This window comes from Neoarius graeffei, chromosome 3 (assembly GCF_027579695.1).
Source record: "Neoarius graeffei isolate fNeoGra1 chromosome 3, fNeoGra1.pri, whole genome shotgun sequence".
In the NCBI taxonomy this organism is placed as follows: domain Eukaryota; kingdom Metazoa; phylum Chordata; class Actinopteri; order Siluriformes; family Ariidae; genus Neoarius; species Neoarius graeffei.
Genome location: NC_083571.1, coordinates 74589590 through 74611387, shown reverse-complemented (window position 1 = coordinate 74611387; position 21798 = coordinate 74589590). Strand labels below are relative to the sequence as shown.

Sequence of the window (21798 nt, the reverse complement as noted above, 5' to 3'; positions counted from 1 at the left end):
GGCACACCGCCAAAACGTCCGTGCAACGGGCAGGGGGAAAGGGGAACCGGAGCTCACACCACTGGATCAAAAACTGGCTGGCATTATAGGGAAAACCCTCCTGAGTGGAGTTGTGCGTGAGGAGGAGGGTGACACCGATGCTGGGCCACATGAACCAGCCGAGGACTCGGGTATGTAATTTTTTTTGGGTTGTGCATCAAGGAACCACCTCACATTGCACGTGTGCCCCCTTGTTTGAAATGGCTGTGAAATTAATTGAAATGAGTCTTCATCCAGAAAAAGTATTTTATTAACAAAAAAATTCCCTCGCAGTTGCTGGGTGTGCCAGTGAGGCCAGCAGTGTGTCAGCTGCGGCAGCGGAGGTCCCAAGGACGTCCACGGCCTCCGATGCATGTGCATCCATGCCGAAACCAGCCACCAGCGCCCGTATCCTAACAGATGCAGTGCTGCAGGTGCAGCAGGAACATGTGGATGCCGTCCGCGAGGTCGCCCGGGAGTTAAAAGAAATAAAAAATGAGTTGTCTGCATTAAATGCCAGCATTAAATAATTTCTTAAAAAGTAATCATTTGTTTCCATACCTAATTATTTACAAGCGGCGCATCACCTCCTCGCGCTGGCGCACAGCTCCTGCGTTTGGGTGGAATGCCTGGGGATAGGGATCGGGGTCGAGATCAAGGTTGACCTCTTCAGCTTGCAAATGCACGTTTTGTAGCTGTGCCACATTGTGCAGCACTGCACAGGCCCCAACAATCCTACAGACCTTTTCAGGTCTGTAACACAGCGCTCCCCCCGTGGCATCCAGACAACGCCATCTGCCCTTCAGGAGCCCGATGGTGCGCTCCACAACAGCGCGCGCCTGGCTGTGGCGCAGGTTGTAAGTGGTCTCCTCAGGCGTTTGGGGGTTCATAAATGGCGTGAGCAGCCACCGTTTCAGCGGATACCCACGGTCACCTACAACATAACTGAATGAGTAAAGGGTTGAATATTTAGAAATGGTCTAAGAATGGTTACAAATACTTTCAGGATTTACGCATTAATCACCCGCACCCAGAAGCCAACCATCGCACACAGCTCCAGCATCCAGTCTCCGCCCAACGCTGCTATGTCTCAATATAAATGAATCATAGGTTGAACCAGGCCACCGGGTGACAACATTTGTGAGGACCATGTCCGAGTCACATATAACTTTGACACTGAGGGAATGAAAATGCTTCCTGTTAACAAAGGCAAATTCATTTTCACTCGGTGCCCTTATTGAGGTATTTCACTCACGTGACCAAGTCATGTGATGCTGCCATTTTGGACGGCACGGCTCGAATCAGTTTGAATGCGAGGAAGGCGACAAACGAAAAACAAAAGAAAAAGGAGCGAGATGCAGAAAACACCTTCACTATCCAGTGATGTAGGGCATTTACAGGGCGAGCAGAGGGAGAGGTATTTGCAAAAATTGAGGTTAGCAGGCTTAGAGAACGACGTTTACCTGCTTCCACCAGGATTGTTCACTGACGTACGGAAGTACACGAAGCCCTCGTCTTTACCTGACTTCAGCCCACATGATCTGTATACCTATGTCGTTAAAAACCCATCGCCATACACAGGTATTGATCTGAAAGCGTATAAGAGTTTGGATGCCTACAAATATTTTGTGTCAGGCTGGGTAACATGCCTACATCAGCGGGTCGTCCCTGGAGCCGGTGGTCGCCATCTGATTACAGCTAAGGTTTGTTCACATTTTCATTTACTTTCGGTCCTCAGGATAAACAAAATGTTATTAAATGTCATTGAAATAACTTCTTAGTCTGTTGAGACATGGCCCGTTATAAATTTGCTGTTACCAGGCAATGACCAAGAACTGTATTATTAGGGTCGGTGTCTGTGTTGTAGCAGTGTACTAGCAGCTAGCTGTTAGCACTAGCTAATGTCAACAACATAGTAGCTAGTATGTTACTGTAGCAATGTTTACGTTCAGTCATTTGGATGACTGTTAAAACCTTTCAGTCTCAAGTTTTTCCTTTACTGGATTTACTAGTTTACTGAGCTAGCGCTCTCCGGCCAGGCCGGGAGCCATCGCGCGCTCTCCGTCCGACCCGCGAGCCATCGCGCGCTCTCCGTCCGAGCCGCGAGCCATCGCGCGCTCTCCGGCCGAGCCGCGAGCCATCGCGCGCTCTCCGGCCGAGCCGCGAGCCATCGCGCGCTCTCCGTCCGACCCGCGAGCCATCGCGCGCTCTCCGTCCGACCCGCGAGCCATCGCGCGCTCTCCGTCCGACCCGCGAGCCATCGCGCGCTCTCCGTCCGAGCCGCGAGCCATCGCGCGCTAGCTCAGTAAACTAGTAAATCCAGTAAAGGAAAAACTTGAGACTGAAAGGTTTTAACAGTCATCCAAATGACTGAACGTAAATATTGCTACAGTAACATACTAGCTACTGTTGTTGACATTAGCTAGCTTGCCGTCCAAAATGGTGGACACCGGGGCGTCACGTGACCCTGTGACGTCAGGTGAAATACCTCAATAGCAATGAGTGCAGTCAATAGCACCGATCACATTTGGGAAATCGGACTTTGCTGCAAATTGTGCTTTTTTATTTGCCTGTTCACCCACCGTGTAAGGAAACTTGATGTTGTTTGGTGATAAACCAATTACACCTCCTAACACTTCTGGCAAATGCGGCTGAAGGTTGGCTGCGATATCCCGGACCTGTCAGCCAGTTCTCGCTGAAAACTGCCAGTGGCCAGAAAGCCGATGCAAGTCAGCACTTGCAGCGAGACTGGGATGGCATGATTCCGGCGGGTACCTCTCTCCAACGCTGGGCCCAACTCAGCTATCAGGTGTAAAAGGACAGCTCGTGGCAATCTGAATCGGCTCATGAGCCACTCATAGTCATTGGCCAACAAATCTTGTTGGTCTCTGAAGACTCGCTCTCTCCTAATTCTTCCATTTGCCACATCCTCCAGCAATGCCAAATACGCCATAGTGCATCATAAGACCTACCACGGCAAATCCTCTTATATACTATTTACAGTGTAGGCAACCTAACAAGCAACATGTGTGATAGCCTAATGATCAATATTGAAAAATGACACAATATGCATGAAAGCCATAAGTGGATAATTAACAAAACTTAGCCTACTGCTTATGTTGCAAAAACATACAATGTATAGCCTATCAATTTGTCTTTATTGCCTTAAATATGATGTTATTTTTGACAAATGCACAAAATTAAGGATTATAAATGTTAAGTCAGTCACGTCTTTGATGCGCGATGTTATGTTTGTGTTAAACTTCGATTATTGAACCAATTTCGGGTCGTTCTTCCCGTTTCCTCCTGAGGTCGCATTTTCCGCGTTTCCCTTTTTTGTGTGCGTACGCATGGGTCAGAGCTTGCGTGGAGGTGCACACATTTTACCGTCAAGTTCACTTTTTATAAATACCGAAGCTTGCGTAGAATGTGGTGTACGCATTCTTTTGTGCGTACGCATCGTTTATAAATGAGGCCCCAGATCTCAACCCCATAGAAAATCTTTGGAGGGAGTTGAAAGTCCGTGTTGCCCAGCGACAGCCCCAAAACATCACTGCTCTAGAGGAGATTTGAATGGAAGAATGGGCCAAAATACCAGCAACAGTGTGTGAAAACCTTGTGAAGACTTACAGAAAATGTTTGACCTCTGTCATTACAAACAAAGGGTATATAACAAAGTATTGAGATGAACTTTTGTTATCGACCAAATACTTATTTTCCACCATAATTTGCAAATAAATTCTTTAAAAATCAGACAATGTGATTTTCTGGATTTTTTTTCTCATTTTGTCTCTCATAGTTGAGGTATACCTATGATGAAAAGTACAGGCTTCTCTCATCTTTTTAAGTGGGAGAACTTGCACAATTAGTGACTGACTAAATACTTTTTTGCCCCACTGTATATATAAGTAATTTAGACCAAAAAACAGTTTAACTTGCATGATGAACTTTAAGGTGAAATTTCAAATGTGTATTCATTAATACTATTTAGGTCAGAAATCATTGAAACACTGGTAAAATCTATCCTATAATCATGTATCGAAAACCTCTCAGAGACCCTGAAAATGCACCTTTCCTCTTGCTATATTTCAATGTCTTTTTTTTCTTTTTTTTTTTTTAATTAAACTGAGTAATGTATATGTTGTGTACCCTTTGGGTGGGTGGGAATTGGGTTGCTGTTGTTGTTTGTATAATTGAAAAACCTATAAATAAAAGTTACAAAAAAAAAAAATAAAATAAATAAATAAATTTTCTGGGGGGGCATGCCCCCGGACCCCCCTAGTTTCACTTCGCGCCTTTGGCGCTCAGTTGTCTCTGTATTATTATGCCAGGATTTAGGGCTTTAATTTTTTTCTGGGGAAATCATTGTAAATGTTATATTAACAATATTCATAGTGAGATCATGTTGGAATATCACTTTGTAAACATCTTTGCAGTTAGCTAGCCATAAAAAATTACTTTTTTTTTTAAACTTTATTTCAAACGAGCACAGTCAGTCTACTACTGTACTTCTTCACTCAACACATAAATCAGAGTAGTGATGACCAGTGGAGAGAGGGGAGTGAAAAATTACAGAAAGAAGAAATGTTATCTGACTTTCTAATTAGAATTATAAATAAATTAGAACTATAAATGGTTCATGCACCATTTTAATCTCCAAATCACTACAGTAGAACACACTTGACAAAAGTATTTTTATTTGGAAATAATTTCTTGCATCTGTAACTCAGTAGGGACAGTGGGTGGTAAAAGAGAGCAACTGGACTTGCTTGAAGATTCTTGAAGACATTTCACCTCTCATCCGAAAGGCTTCTTCAGTTCTGTCTGACTAATAGGGAGTATCAGGTATTTATCCTCTTATGGATGAAAAGCAATCCTAAGATGATGTCATTGAATCATCCTGTTGGTGTGGGTCACTGGGGGTTGGGTGTGAACGGCCTTGAGAGTCGTTGGGGTGATCAATGGATTGTTGGTTCTCTCTGTCCTCCTGTGAGTCACTGAAAACAGCTGGGTTTTGGTGTGCATTCAGTTGTCTGGGAAGTGTGCCAAGGACTGCATTGTAAGTGGCTGATAAATGATGTCTTAGACCACCACCTCTGTTCAGTGATGGCCGTTCCAGGTTGACCAAAGGGGTGTTCACACGGCACATATTTGCATCGATGCTGCACCGATGTATTTTGTTGTGATATATTTTACACCGGTGTAAATTTTGTGGAGCGTTCACACATCACAAACCTGCTTACTAGAGAGAAGCGTGTTAGCACCGGTGCAGCCCCACTTGCGGCCACACGGCAGTTTTTGCAACCGTGCTATACGAATGAACCCTTTATTGTCACTGTTACCAGTGAAACTGACCATCAACCTGTCCTTACAGAGGGGGAACAGGACAGGAAGACAGGGATAATAGAAAAAGAAACACAGTAGTAACATGAGGAAAGAAAGATTATTACTATACGATAGTAATAATGCGTAAATGAAATATGCGCATGCGTGAAAATGTACTTCCTTTTCCCGGTTGTCATGGCATCACCAAGCGCCGGGAAAACAACGTGGACGAAGACACCAGTGTTGCCAGATACTGCTGACGGTTTCCAGCCCAAAATATGTTCAAATCCGCCAAAATGCACTTAAAACCGCCCAATCTGGCAACACTGGAGGACGTGCAGTTCTGTTGTTGTTGATATTCGCCATTTTGGAAGCATAAAATACCAGGATGCAAATTATGCAATTTGCATGTAATCAACTCTCCTCATGCGTAGCGAGTCTACCCCTGTAGCGTTCAGACATCCCATTTTATATCGGTGCTGCCCCGCAAACTAGCATTTACTCCGGAGTAAATTTCTTAAACCACCTCCCGAGCAGGGTTAGATTTGCACCGGTTTAAGCAGCTTTCAGGGGCCACACCGGTATAACTTTGTACCATGTGAACGCTCTACCGGGGCAGCCCCGGTGCTACACCGGAGTAACAGTTGCCGTGTGAACACCCCTAAAAATGGCTTCTTTAACTTCTCGCTCATACCAACGATCCTCTCTGGCTAAAATGCGTACGTTGCAATCCTGAAATGAGTGTCCTTTGTTGTTAAGATGAAGATAGACAGCAGAGTCCTGGCCTGAGGAACTGGCTCTCCTGTGTTGAGCCATGCGCCTGTGAAGCGGTTGTTTTGTTTCCCCAATATACGAGTCCGTGCATTCCTCACTGCACTGAATTGCATACACTACGTTGTCCTGTTTGTGTCTGGCTATTCTGTCCTTAGGGTGGACCAGTTTCTGCTTCAGGCTGTTACTGGGTCTGAAATGTACCAGAATGTTATGTTTGTAGAAGATCCTCCTGAGTTTCTCAGATAGACCAGAAATGTAGGGAATGACAATGTTCTTGCGTTTGTTCCTGTTATCCTCCTTGTCCGTTATGTTCCTTTTTCTGCTTTTGAAGAAAGCCCAGTTGGGATACCCGCAGTTCTGAAGTGCTTTCAAATTTTTATTTAGCAGGGTGCAAATCTGGTCCGTGGTGAGGTTCGTTCTATCCAGTAAGGTGCTGTCTTGAAAGAGTCGTTTTTTGACGTGATGTGGCGTCCTCTTGTTGGAAACGCCACATCACGTCAAAAACTCCCAAGATTTTGCTACTAAAGTTGCAGACCTCAAACTAGACTCAGATGAAACCATGGTTTCCTACGATGTCACTTCTCTTTTCACTTGCATTCCCACCACAGAAGCAATCAAATCCGTTAGAAAACGACTCCTTCAAGACAGCAGCTTACTGGATAGAACGAATGTCACCACGGACCAGATTTGCACCCTGCTAAATAAAAATTTATGGTGAAAGTAAGAAATACCATTACCGACTTGCTCAACTAAGACTGATTTGACTTCATTGATTGTGGGTTGACCCTCATTAAAACAGGATAGGTGTTATAACTTATGCAACATACATGTACATGCATGCATTTTCACTGATAAAATGTAAAAGGCTAATTAAATAATCAGATGAATTGAGACAATCACATTCTGAAGCAAATTAAATCTTATACTGGTAACTTAAACCAGTGGTTTTCAAAGTGGGGGCCGCAGCCTCCTGGGGGATGCCAGGGGGCGCTAGGGGGGCCTCAGAAAGTTGGAGGAACGATAAAAAAATTGCGAAAAAAATATTTTTAAATAATTAAATATATTGTAATTAGTTTTTAATCATTATTATAAAATATAATTATTAATAATAATACATCATATCGAAACGTTGTTTGCCATGCTCATCTCTCCGATTGCCTGTGACGTTGCGGTTTGCGCCATTTATCAAGCTGCTTTGCTCCTCAAACTAGCGTATTGTGGAGGAAATACCATTTTGTAAATCACTTGAAAGAAGAACTACTGGGAAAGACATTTTTCAAGTTTTGGACGATTACATCGAGTCTAACGGATTGGACTGGACCCGTTGTGTGGGGGTGTGTTCGGACGGAGCCGCAGCAATGACCGGGAAGATTAGTAGAGTGACCGCTCTCATTAAGCAGAAGGCCCCGCATGTAGTAGCCACACACTGCATGCTCCATCGTGAGGCACTGGTCGCAAAAAGGATGGATAATGAGTTGAATCAGGTACTACAGGAGGTTATACAAGTAGTGAATTTGATTAAAGCCCGTCCCATGAAACACAGACTGTTTACTCTGCTTTGTAATGAGATGGGCGCTCGTTTTGAGGGGCTGCTGCTTCACTCAAACATGCGCTGGCTGTCATGGGGCGCAGTTTTGAACTGTGTCTATGAGCTGCAGAGGGAGTTTGCAGAGTTCCTCTCATCTGAAAAGCATCAGCTGGCAGATCGGTTCACCGATGCAACCTGGATCCGCAAACTTGCATACATGTCAGACATTTTCCAGCATCTAAATGTACTGAATCAAAGCATGCAAGGACGTGACACGTACATACTCCAGGTGCAAGACAAAGTGCGTGCTTTTTCCAAAAAGATCATGCTGTGGTCAAACAAGCTCCAGGAGGGAGTTACAGAAATGTTCCCACTACTTCACCAGGAGCTGCTGTCATGTGATGATTTGGGCTCCGTCTCTCCATTGATCCAGTCCCACCTGGAGCACCTCCAAGGATATTTCAAAGACTATTTCCCTGACCTCAAAAACACACATTTAAACTGGGTTAGGAACCCCTTTGCCCCCGGTGTCGGTTCTAGTCTGGACTTAAAGTCACAGGAGGAGCTGATTGAGATGACAAACTCAGGGGATTTAAAAATGGACTTTGAGGCTCTTCCCCTGTCTAATTACTGGCTACATGTAAGAAAGGACTATCCCAGCTTGGCTGACAGGGCATTGAAATGCCTTCTCCCTTTTGCAACAACCTACTTGTGTGAGTCTGGCTTTTCAACTTTAAAGGTACTCAAAACCAAACCATAGAGCACGTCTACATGTGGACAATGACATGCGTATGGCACTGACGGAGATTAAGCCCAGGGTTGACAAACTATGTAGGAGCCACCAAGCCCATCCCTCCCACTAGTGTAAACCATCTGTCACTCCCAGACACACACACACACACACACACACACACACACACACACACACACACCTGAGAGTGGTTTGATTTCTTTTGTGCTGTTCTTATCAACAGTTTGTTGAAAAGTTTATTGTTCAGTGCGAAAATGTATGTGTTGAAAACATGTTAGTTAATAATATTCTTATGCTAAACAAATGTAACAATTATGGAATACTGAATAAAAGAGAAAACATTCTAAAAGTTGATGTTTCTTTACATATTTTGTAGCATTGTCTGTGGGTTTGCAAAGGGGGTCCCCGGCCAGAAGCTAATGCTGTTTGGGGGGCCTTGGCATGGAAAAGTTTGGGAACCCCTGACTTAAACACACAATACGTTACATGTATTAATCTAAATGCAGGTAAACAACAAGTGTTATTTTTGTTGTTTTGTATCCAAATGAGTCGTGTCTTACCCGTCTGTGTTCTTGCTTCATGAAAGCCGATCTTGTAGCCAATTGTTTTGAAACAATCTGACTTTCAGTTGTTCGTTCAGTTGTCCATTCACTCGCTTCTTCCACGTAAGGGCGAGATATTGCTGCTGAGGCAAGCATATCCAGCGGGAAAAATCAGACGGCTAGTCCACTCATTCTCCATTTTCTCCATACCGAGTACTCCGCCATTACTGCTCAGCTCAGGCAATTATTAAAACCTGGGACAGGACGTCACCAGTTTTAGCAACAACCGTGGGGAGGTCACTGCCCAAGCGAGAAAATACTTTCCTTTTCTTGTAGTTTTCTTTTCCTTTAATTGTTGGTACTGCACCCTCTTTCAATATGGGCTTATAGCCAACGCTCCTCAACAGATCAGAGGTTTCGTACGAGTCCTCAGTAAAATGTGCAGAGCAGAGGAGAGACCACTTCGTAGGTGCCCAATGTGCCCGTGAACTTCTCGCAAAACGCCTCCAAATTTTTGCAGTTTGAACATTCTTGGGCCATGAATGCAACGTAAAGCCACCTTCTATTATGTTGTTGCACCTGCCAGCAACACATCTATCTACGTGGCATGGCGATAAATTAACTCAAAATGGAAGCTCGAAGTTGCAGTCAGCTGTGTATTTTAGTATAGTGGAAATGGCGATGAGACCGATAGCCTTCCTGCTGTGACATCACAGATGTCAAAGTCATTCACTCAGACCACTACCTATATGAATAATTTTAATCGTAAAAACTACTATATTAGATTTATTATTAATGCTTAAAACTATTCCTATGCCATTCTTGAGGTCTCAAGGCATTTATAAACAAAAAGTGAGGTCATGGTTCTGCGTATCTCCTTTAAGCCCTTCCGTGGATTCATGCCTATACTCCCCCCCCCCCCCCCCCCCCCAATCAAAATTCTGCCCCTGCCCAATAGAACAGAAGAGTTCTATTATAAAACTGTTTGAATTATTGCTCTAAAATAAATGTGAAGACTGAAATATGACTCCTTTAACAGTTTGTTCAGGTCCAAATCTTTGTAATAGGAGCTGCAGGGAGAAGTCCTGCAGTTGATCATCATCCACCCCCAAGCCAGTAAACTCAGGGAATGTAAATAGAAACAAATAAAACATGCAATGTGTCATTCATTAATAAAATAAAAATTATAATCGCAGGCAAAATCACCCGACATAGATTTTTATATAACAGTATGACCCGTCATGTGATATTCCACACTTTTTTTGTTCAGGTTAACATCATCTGTTTATAATGACGAATGTATTTTAAGGAAATTTAAAAAATATATATTTAGTTTCTTGCACTCCTTTCTACCATATTACACTCTCTCTAGACAAAGTTCACACTTTAGCAATAAAAAGATCAATTTCATTGCCACAGTTTGTTGATGAAATAATCCGAGACTGAGGCTACATCCCAAATGTACTGTATTGTACTTTTAGTGCACTAGATAGTGTGTAGGGTAGAACAAACAGTGAGTGTTACTGAGCACCAGAGCGGCCTGATGTCTTACAGAGGTAGTCTTTATTGTCAGGATCTTCCACTTTAACGGCGAGACCTTCAGATGGGTTGTCGAGGTCATCTCCATGGTTGTAGATTTTCAGCTCCAGCATCTCCTCTTTCTTCACACCGACTTCTGACATCCCTCCATCTTTGGATGTCTCTGTTTTCATGTCCTCACACAGCTAAAGATCAAACAACAAATCTGTTAGGGTGGGACGGTATCCATCCCACTTGGAAAGGTGCTACTCATTTCTTGCAGCATAGCTCATAGTCTCAGAACAGGCCAAGTATAACAATCCAGAGCCAAGGCCAGGGAGAAGACGAACAGGCTAAACCGACTGTCTGCTAGCTGCACAGAGTCATCACTCAGGTTCTACTATATTGAGACTGTGTCTATTCCCTGAATTATACAAAAAAGTAGAACTACTCAGTTTGTTCTAGTAATCTAATTAATATAAAATTAGATCATACTGACTGTATAGCCAATGCCAGAACCTTTAATCTAATCTAAAGGTAGGACTATTGTATCCAGGAGGACTATAGTTAAAGACTGCATTCAGTACACATCTGCACCGTACTGAAAGTGCTGTACCAAAATGGTCTGGTACAAATGTGTGTACCGTTACACCTCCACAAGATGGTAAACTAGAGCACAGCAGCAGACAGCAGCAAGAAGCTGTTGCCTCCAATCAACCACACCGGGTTCTTTCCTGGCCAGGGATTTATCATCTCCCTGGACACAATACCCTCCAGGCCTGTAGAGGGTGTGCACGCGCACACACTACCACAAAGGGCTAATACTGTCTCCAACACATAACACTGGTCACATTCAGTGCGTTTACATGCCAGGGGCTTCAAAGTTTGGGAGAACAGCAGGGTACAAATAATTTACAGCAGGGTGCAAAATGGTAAAATGTCTGCCAGCAGCAGACATAATGCACGCAAAGTGTGCAGGGGGGGTTTCAAAGGGGGGGGGGGTGTGCCCCCCTTTGGGCACAGAAAATTTTATGAAATGCACTGAGAAATGGTGGCCTCTGGTAACGTTTAACAGTGAAAATAAAGGGTAATCAATACCATTTGGAAACTTGAAATATGAAACCATACCTCAGTCATTTTATCAAATTTCAGAAATATTTGCAAACAAACACAAAAAGTAGTCCGATTGAAATCCACATATGGATGATATAATCATTTTAAGTCTGATGTTGTAGTGGACATCTATTATGGACATAATTCACCATACCTTTTTCCTCTGATCTGATGTGCGTTCCGCACGACATGTTTAATGTGTTACCTGGTTAGAGTATTAGCGACGCGGCCCCTTTAAGGATGGCAACTCGGTTTGTTTATCTGATGGGGAGCGCCATCTTTGTTTTTTTTTCTTCGAGTGTTTCAATAAACGACACGCCGTTGCGTTGTCAAAGTGAGAAATTGACTCTTCTTTTCTAATATCGCAATTTCCACAATGTGCACTTTGACTAAGCTAAGGTGACAAGTTTCTCCAGATTCTCTAATACTACTGAAGAATATGGTGAAATCTTGAATACAGATGAATACAGACTTGCTACAGGCTTGAGGAGGAGCAGTTTGCACTTCGTCCTAGAACCGGGTTGCTGACGGCGGTGAATTTAAATCTCTCTGCAATACGCGGTAACGTTGATATCCTACCAGAACTGTACAGTGAATGGTCATGGCGGAGAAGTCTGGCGGGCATTTGAGAAATAATAATCTGGGTGATGATATGTTTTGGGATGAACTTAGTTGGGTGAGGAAGCTATCAGACAGAGATAGCAGTGGAGAATCGGTGGCCTCAGTGGTCAAAAGGTCAAGAGTGGTTAGAAAACGGTCTAATGAAGATAGAGAGACTACGACATGGAAAGTAATTGTTGCCTTCGAAGCAAAAGGTGGACCAGATTTAAATCCCATTCACATCACTAATGCCATTCAGAAAGAAATAGGGAAGATTCATCATGCCACATTCCTGGGGAATGGTAGACTGATAATCTATGCTAGCTCAGAACAACAACGTAACAACATCCTAAAGAAAAGCACACTTAATAAGCTTAAGATATCCTCGCACATTCCAGGGACAGCGTCTAGAACAAGAGGGGTCATATCAGGAATTCCTACGACTGTCTCTATTGAAGAGATCAAAAAGAATCTGTCCCAGTATGCAATACTTGATGCTAAATGACTGACTAAAGGCAAAGAGAAAACAGACAGCATGTCAATTTTGTTAAGTTTCACTAAAGATCTACCAGCTCGAGTTCAAATGGGTTATATATCTTACACGGTTTGCAAATACATTCCTCCCCCTTTAAGGTGTTTTAATTGCCAAAGATTTGGACACGTTGCAAGCCAATGCAGAGGGAAATTAAGATGCGCTAAATGTGGTGGGGACCATGAATATGATAAGTGTGAGACAGAAGTGTTAAAATGTTGCAACTGTGGAGGCCCACATAGTGCTGCGTATGGTGGTTGTGAAAAACAGAAAGAGGCAAAGGAGGTACAGAAATGCAGTCATGCGTAAGATGTCTTATGCGAATGCCCTTAAGACGGTTCAGAATGACAAAAGAGTCTCTAGTGTTCCCACTACACTGCAACGACCTACATGGAGCCAATATGACAGAGTTACTAACCTGAATGAGCAGATACAACTGGATGGAAGTCATTACATGACTAGGCCTGGTCCTAGGCCTATGCCAGCCCCAGAGAAGTGTGCATGCAATACTAACATTACAAAGGACACACTGTTAGTGAAGAAAAATGAATTTATTGCATTCCTGTGTACAGTAATGAATAAAACTCTGAAATATCCAGGGAAAAGTGACAGGATTAAGTCTATTGTGGAAATTGCCAATGATTTCTTGGGGTCTACTGCTAAAGCGGATGAGATACATAAAATGCTAACTCTCAAATATAGCCAGACTCAAGATAATTGAATGGACTATGGTGTTTTTCATTTTACAATGGAATGCATGAAGTTTAATAGCCAATGGTCAGGAACTTAAAAAATATATTCAAAAGTTAACAGATAAACCTGTGGCGATTTGTATCCAGGAGACCTGGTTGAAAGCACACTTACAATTTGTCATTAAGGGTTATAGTGCTATTAGACGTGACGGGGTAATGAGAGAGGTGGTGGATGTATAACATTCATTAAAGAAGGGATTCCCTATAAATGCATTAAAACAAGCAGTGAACATGAATGTATTGTTACAGAAATATTTAATGGGCCTAAGGAGACGTATACTATCATTAACTATTATAACCCATGTAAAGCCTTAACAATTGATTTCTTAAATAGTGTTGCTAAGAGGAATCACACAGAGATCTGGTGTGGCGACTTTAATGCCCACAATAATTTGTGGGGTAGCAAGCACACAGACCTAAATGGTATGGTGGTTGAAGAAGTCATCAATGACAGAATGCTAGTGTGTGTAAATGATGGCTCTGGCACTAGAATCAATATCCTTAAGAATGAGACTTCATGTATTGACCTAACCCTAGTTGACAGAAGATTAGCTTACAGATGTCAATGGAACATTGACCAAACAACTACTATTGGCAGTGATCATTTTCCTATCTGGTGTAAAGTGGATGTGGAAATCAGGACTGAACCTATTATGTACACCATAAATGGCTTTTTAGGAAGGCTAACTGGGAGGAATTCCAGAACATGTCTGCAGATTTGGCTGAACGAATACCAGGATCTGAACAGAGTGTGAATGACATGAATGACAGTATAAGCTCCTTTATCTATTTTACAGCAAGGCAGTCTATACCAATGAGTGAGGGCAAAAATAACACGAGGAATGTCCCCTGGTGGGATGATAAATGTACCAAAGCGATTAAGGACCGAAATAAAGCTTTTAAGCTATTATGTAATACTTTAACCTATGATAACTTATTGGACTATCAAAACAAGAAAGCATTAGCTAGAAGAACTATCAAAGAGGCGAAAAGAGAATCCTGGAGAAACTTTTGCTCATCAATAAGCAGAGAAACCTCACTCAACCAAGTATGGCTGATGATTAAAAAGATGACTGGTAGATATGAACCTCCTCATATTCCTGTCTTAACTGACAGGGACAATCATTATATTACAGATGTCGATAAGGCTAATATATTAGCTAAAACTTTTGCAGATGTTCACAAAGGTCACCACCTGGAAGACTGCTGTAAGAAAAGAAAGGAGGAAATCTTGAGTATGAATGAGGACCTTCTTACAAAGAGGGAATCAAACATGTCTAGTATAGATCTTGATTTTAGCATGATAGATTTAAAAATGGCTTTAAATAATACGGCCTACTCTGCCCCTGGCAGTGACGGTCTCTGCTATGCCATGTTTAGACAACTCCCTGACGAAGTTTTAGAAATAATCCTTAAGCTGTTTAACAAAGTATGGAAGGAGGGTACATTACCAACGGCATGGAAAAGATCAACAATCCTCCCGTTTCATAAACCTGGTAAAGATAAAAGTGATCCAGGTAATTATAGACCAATAGCCCTCACCTCACACCTGGGCAAATTAATGGAGAAAATGGTTGTGACTAGACTAAACTACTATCTAGAATATAATAATTTACTCCATAGCTATCAAACGGGATTTAGAAAACAAAGATCAACTATAGATGCACTGGTCAAACTCACAAATGAAATTGAGAAAACACTGACTATGAAAGAAGCAATGGCAGCAATTTTCCTGGATATTGAAAAAGCCTATGACACAATGTGGAGAGAAGGACTATTAATCAAACTAAAGAAAATGGGCATCGAAGGGAAGATGTACAACTATATTTTAAATTTCCTATCACAACGCACCTTGAGGGTTAGAGCTGGGGAAGCTGTTTCAAAGGAGTTCCCAGTGGAAGGTGGAATTCCGCAGGGTAGTGTGATTAGCCCAATTTTATTTAATATTATGATTAATGATATTTTTGAGAAATTGAACAGAATGAATGATGGTCTACTTTATGCTGATGATGCCGTCATTTGGAGAAGGGGGAATAATATCCCGCATATCACTAAAACAATACAGAAGGACTTGTATATCCTAGAACAATGGGGAGTGGAGTGGGGTTTTAAGTTTTCCGTGCAAAAATCACAAGTGTCATACTTCACAAGGAAGAAAGTTCCAGAAAACCATGAAGTCTTACTTTACAACCACCCGCTCAAAAGAGAAGGTTTCAAGTATCTGGGTCTATGATTAGACAACAAACTCACCTGGAAACAACATATTGAATACATAGAAACAAAGTGCAAAAAGGTTCTGAACTTGATGCGAATGGTTTCTGGTCTTTGCTGGGGAGCAGATAGACAATCTTTACTCAATATTTATAAAGCGTTGATAAGGTCAAATATTGATTATGGTTGTATAGTGTATGGCTCTGCTTGTAAAACATCCCTCTTGAAACTCGAAAGAGTACACTCAAGGGCCCTGAGAATAGCCCTGGGTGCTATTAAGGCCAAGTTTACATTAGACCGTATCTGTCTCGTTTTCTTCGCGAATGCACTGTCCGTTTACATTAAAACGCCTGGAAACGCCGGGAAACGGGAATCCGCCAGGGTCCACGTATTCAATCTAGATCGTGTCTGGTCCGGTGCTGTGTAAACATTGAGAATACGCGGATACGCTGGGCTGAGCTCTAGCTGGCATCGTCATTGGACAACGTCACTGTGACATCCACCTTCCTGATTTGCTGGCGTTGGTCATGTGACGCGACTGCTGAAAAACGGCGCGGACTTCCGCCTTGTATCACCTTTCATTAAAGAGTATAAAAGTATGAAAATACTGCAAATACTGATGCAAATACTGCCCATTGTGTAGTTATGATTGTCTTTAGGCTTGCCATCCTTCCACTTGCAAGTGGTAAGTGACGCGCATGCCTGACATGCACTGAGATCTCTCACACAGCGGCTCAGTCCCAAATCACTGCTCGTGCACTCCACTCGCGCGCTCTGTGAGCTGCGCAGGGCCAGAGTGCGCACCCTCCAGAGGGCACTCGCTGTTCAGGGCGGAGTGATTTGGAGCGCAGCCGCTGAGGAGGAAGCGATGAGCCGCACTGACACATTTCAACTTACGTGCCGAATTAGTCATGTGATTAGCGTATCCGTGTATTGGCGTTGCTGTGTGCACGCGAATCGTGTATTGGCGTTGCTGTGTGCACGCTAATCGTTTTTAAAAATGTTAATCTGATGATCCGCTGATACGGTCTAATGTAAACCCCACCTAAGACAACTCCCATTAGTGCCTTACAAGTGGAGTCAGAGGAAACTCCACTTCAGTTGCGTTTTGCAAAACTGTCATTGACCTACTGGGTCAGACTACAGTGCAACATTGACAGACCAGCCATATCAGTGCTCAAAGATTGTTGGGAATATTCCAAAGAAGCTAAGGGATTTGGATGGAATACTGATGAGTCTGCGAGAGTGTTTGGTTTAAAAAATCTTAAGTTCAGCTCTGCATTGGCTACGAGTAGTGTCCCCGCATGGATCCTCCCTGCTCCAGATGTTAACACAGAATTGCTTACAGCGAAGAAAGATCACTCTAACAAACATAGCTTTGCAATACATTATAAAACCTATCTGACTTCTATATTCTATGGTTACCTACAGATATTTACAGATGGTTCGAAAGACCCTCAAAATGGTCAGTGTAGTATAGGAATCTATATACCAGAATTCAAGAGGACCTATGGATATCGACTGAATAACTTTTTGTCCATATACTCAGTAGAACTAACTGCTATAATTACTGCTTTGAGATGGATTGAAGAAGTCAAACCTTTAAAATCAGTCAGTCATATGCACAGACTCACTCTCCGTTTTGCAAAGCTTTATCTCTGGAAAAGCAGTAAGAGATGATCTAGTTATTGAAATGAAACAGCTATTGGCTCAACTCAGAAATCTTGGACTCCCCGTCCAATTTTGCTGGGTACCAGCTCATACAGGCCTCAAGGGTAACGAAACTGCAGATAAAACTGCCAAGGAAGCTTTAGGTCACCACTGTATCACAATTCATGTACCATTAGGAAAAGGGGAAGCTAAATATTTTATTAAAGCAGAAATCATGAGTAGATGGCAGGACGAACGGGAGACAGACTCAAAGGGTAGGCAGTACTTTAATGTGCAACATCAGGTTGGTGGGAGAAGAATCACTTCAGTGGGGCTTGGAAGAAGGGAGGAAGTTACATACACACGGTAGAGATTAGGGCACACTGGTCTCAACGCCACACTACATGTCTTGGGGAAAACTGATGGGCTTTGTGCTGAGTGTCAGGTTAAGGAAGATGTAGAACATATTCTTTTCTACTGCAGGAAGTACAATGATCATAGGACAAAATGGTTAGAACAAGGAGATGAAGGAGATATCCATAACATTTTGAAGGAAGAGGGAATGCAGGGAAATAGGATTAAAGCCCTTATGAGGTATCTAATAGATTCAGAATTAATGGGAAGAATTTAGTTTAGTTTATTTTTCTACCTTTTTTTTTTTTTTTTTTTTTGCCGTGCCAAGACTTGACCTGACCATCTCACACACTCCTATACGGTGGCGATATACAATCATATATTGTGAACCGCCAATAATCAAAAGAAGAAGAAGTGTTCACAAGAAGAATGACGACGTTCGTTCTCCTTGTTCCTCCTGACCTCTCCTGCTGCTCGCTACTACTACTGTTGTCATGCCGACCGAGGCTGTTGTGTTTCCCGCTTGTGGTCTCGTCACTCGTCACTTCTGGAAGGGGCAGTGCTGAAGTAAGTAGCTCGACTACGTAGCTCGATAGGGTTTACATGCACCAAGTACCTCGGCTACAATCGCATAATCTAGGTCGCGTAGCTCGATTACGAGAAGTCCAGTTCGGTTCGATTTCAGCCGAGCTAAGGTGGTTCCATGGCATTTAGAACTTCGATTTCAGTCGAGCTACGGCAGAAATTCGATTTTCTCTATGTGCATGTAAACGCACTGAGTGTGGAAAGAGTTCTTCTCATCAGAGTAATCTCCAAATACACTAGTGTGTTCACACAGGACAGAAGCTGTATCACTGCTCACGGTGTGAGAAGACGTTTACTTATTTAGTTACATTTAAAAAGACCCACAAGTACACTAATCAGACATTGCCTGATTTAAAGCTGTCAAATTAAATATGGTTATTATTCATGTTTTAGCTGAAAATGACCTGTATTTTAAACTTTATTGTTCATGTTGTATAATTGTTTTAAAATATATAATCTTATCGTAATAAAATTGTTTAAAACAAAACTATTAATGTTTTATTTTTATCTTAAATATTTATTAATTAGTCCTTAATTGCCAACATGCAAGTAATGATTTAAGTGTAACACTCTTATCAGTGTAGTACTGCAGCATGAGACTAATTGTTAATGGAATTATTACTGATCAGGAGTTTAATGTATTATGTTTAATGGAAACGTGGATCAAACCAAATGACAATGGAGCATTTAAATGTAGCTATATGCTTCATCTTCAGCTATATGCATCAGCCTCATCTAACTGGTAGAGAAGGATATGTCACAGTTATTTATAATGATAATCTAGGCATCAAACAAAAACCTGAACAAAAATTCAATACGTTTGAAGTTCTTTATACGAACATATGTAGCCAAAAAATTAAGCTTACCCAGTCCATCCATCCATCCATCCATTATCTTATGCTGTTCTACAGGGTCACAGGCAAACTGGAGCCTATCCCAGGTGACTATTGCCGCTTTTCCACTACCAACGCGGCTGAGTTGGGCTGAGCCGTGCCGTGTTGAGTCGAGCTGAGCGGGGCTGTTGGCATTGCATTTCGACTACAATCACGCTGAACTGTGCTTGCTGGAAGTGGGTGGACACATTGGGTGGAGTTAGCGAAAGTGGGTGGACATCACATGATGTCGTTAGGCGGCGCAAACAGTGACATCAGTGAGCTTTTAAGCGGTAGTCTCACGACCCGGAGAGTAAACAATAAACATGGAGGACATGGAGTCGTTAGTGTTGCTGGTCTTGGTGCTGTGGCTTGTTGTCACCGACAACGCCAACAGATACTGGCAAGAGCATATAGATGAGGCGAGGCGCATAAGGCTTCATAATTCTCGTAATTCTCCTTCTTCCGGGTTTACGGTGTTTACAGATCCCAGCGTGCTTGCGGGGCGTGTGTGGGCGTGTGAGGACACTCCTCCTCACCAATCAGTGCACAGGGGAATGTCTGCTCACGCCCCTAGCCTCACTCAGCTCGGTTTGGCTCGCTTCAGCCCTACTCCAAAACCGTGCGAGTTTTGGAGCAGGGCTGAAGCGAGCTGAGTCGTGCTGTTCTTAGATAGTCAAAACGCGAGCCGTGTCGGGCTGAAGTGAGCTGAAAAAGGGTAGTGGAAAAGGGCCATATGGGCGAGAGGCGGGGTACACCCTGGACAAGTCGCCAGGTTATCGCAGGGCTGTTTACCCAGTCAATTCAGCTAATTATTATTTACAGACCTGTGGTCTATATTCTGAATTTCTTTCTGAATTTGCGGATTTCACCTCAAACATGGTTGGTTTTTTAGATAAAGCATTACTTGTTGCAGACTTTAATATTCACTTTGATAACCTGGAAGACTCGGAGAACAGCATTCATTTCCATTCTAGACTCCACAGGGGTTAATCAGAACATCATAGGACCAACTCATAATGGTGGTCACACTCTCAATCTAACCTTTGCATTTAATACAGAAAATATAGTCACACTTCCACAGTCTGAAGCTACCTCAAATCATCATTATCTCATCTTATTCAAAATATGTCTGAGCAATAATATATGCAACTGGCCACACTACGGTGTCAAACCTACATTCACACCAACTGCTGCATGAAGTTTTATCAGTAGTCTCCCAGTTATCAACTTTGATTGGATCACCATCAGACCCACAGAACTCGATCAGCCAACTGAATGCTTAGAGTCAGTGTCCACTATACTTTCGATAATGTAGCTCCACTTAAAAGAAAACAATTCAAGAGAGAGAAAAAATTAGCACCCTGGTATAATGATCACACATGCACCTTAAAACATAAAATTAGAAAATGGTGTCAAAATTGATAGTATTCCAATTAGCATGGAAGGAAAGCCTCTTGAGCTACACAGACAAGCTCTTACTGCTGCTAGATCAATGTTTCTCTCTACTCTAATAGAACATAACAAAAATAATCCTAGATTCTTATGTAATACTTTCGTAAAATAAACTAGGAATGAGACCACCACAGACACATGGACACCTTCAATATGTAGTAGCGACGACTTTATTAATTTTTTCCAATAGCAAAATTGAAAAATATCAGGCAAAAATATCAAGCTATAAACTTAAGGCCAGCCAATTTGCTAAATATCCCTGTAAAGCTTTCTGGTGAATATACTGCAGAGGGGGTGACGCTGCCTGATTGGCTAAAACAAATACGAGGAAAAAAATCTGCGAGAAATCAAGTCAGAATTGAAAAGACGTCGCAATTTAGCAAAAATTTTTATGTGATGGAAATGGATTTGAAGTGAAGATTATTTAAATACTTTCAACATATAAATAAACAGGTTCGCCGAACTACAAATCTCTCCTTAGTGGATGAAAAGTGCACTACATAGAGTGCGCATGATATTATTTCATACTGAATGTAGTTCACTTAAACAGTGAAGTGGAGATGCATTTGGGATTCGGCCACACAGCTTCAGTTTAACTTACCTCGGGATTTTTAAAGCAGAACAACGTTTTAAATCTTCATAGCCAGACACAATAACGTGCTTTTATTATTTATTTATTATAAATCGAGGGACTAGAGCTGTTCAGGCGAGCAGCGGCTTTTCCTTCTCCAGTGTTTTCTGGCGATTGGGGAAGCAGTGACTAGACGCGTTACCGCCACCACCTGGATTGGAGTGGAGTTTCAGGGTGGAGGATGCCTATCCCAACCTAACCCTCACACACTTCTATTATCTCATCTCATCTCATTATCTCTAGCCGCTTTATCCTTCTACAGGGTCTCAGGCCTATCCCAGCTGACTACGGGCGAAAGGCGGGGTACACCCTGGACAAGTCGCCAGGTCATCACAGGGCTGACACATAGACACAGACAACCATTCACACCTACGGTCAATTTAGAGTCACCAGTTAACCTAACCTGCATGTCTTTGGACTGTGGGGGAAACCGGAGCACCCGGAGGAAACCCACGCGGACATGGGGAGAACATGCAAACTCCACACAGAAAGGCCCTCGCCGGCCACGGGGCTCGAACCCGGACCTTCTTGCTGTGAGGCGACAGCGCTAACCACTACACCACCGTGCCGCCCCACAGTTCTATTAA

At 42.6% G+C, this 21798-nt stretch overlaps 1 protein-coding gene across 2 annotated transcripts in view; it reads right to left on the bottom strand.

The window, feature by feature from the left end:
• LOC132883557 (oocyte zinc finger protein XlCOF6-like) overlaps nt 1-21319 on the bottom strand; it is a 47554-nt gene extending 26235 nt beyond the window's left edge. Inside the window, exons 1-2 of one of the 2 annotated variants that reach the window (XM_060917311.1) lie at nt 21182-21319; nt 10491-10662 (exon numbers count right to left, since the gene is read on the bottom strand). In XM_060917311.1, coding sequence (XP_060773294.1) covers nt 10491-10650 — 160 coding nt within the window. In that variant the 5' untranslated portion in view covers nt 10651-10662; nt 21182-21319. Of the gene's footprint in view, nt 1-10490; nt 10663-21181 lie in introns of those variants that run through there. The other variant, XM_060917312.1, reaches the window with a different exon arrangement.
• Between the last annotated feature and the right edge of the window lie 479 nt (nt 21320-21798).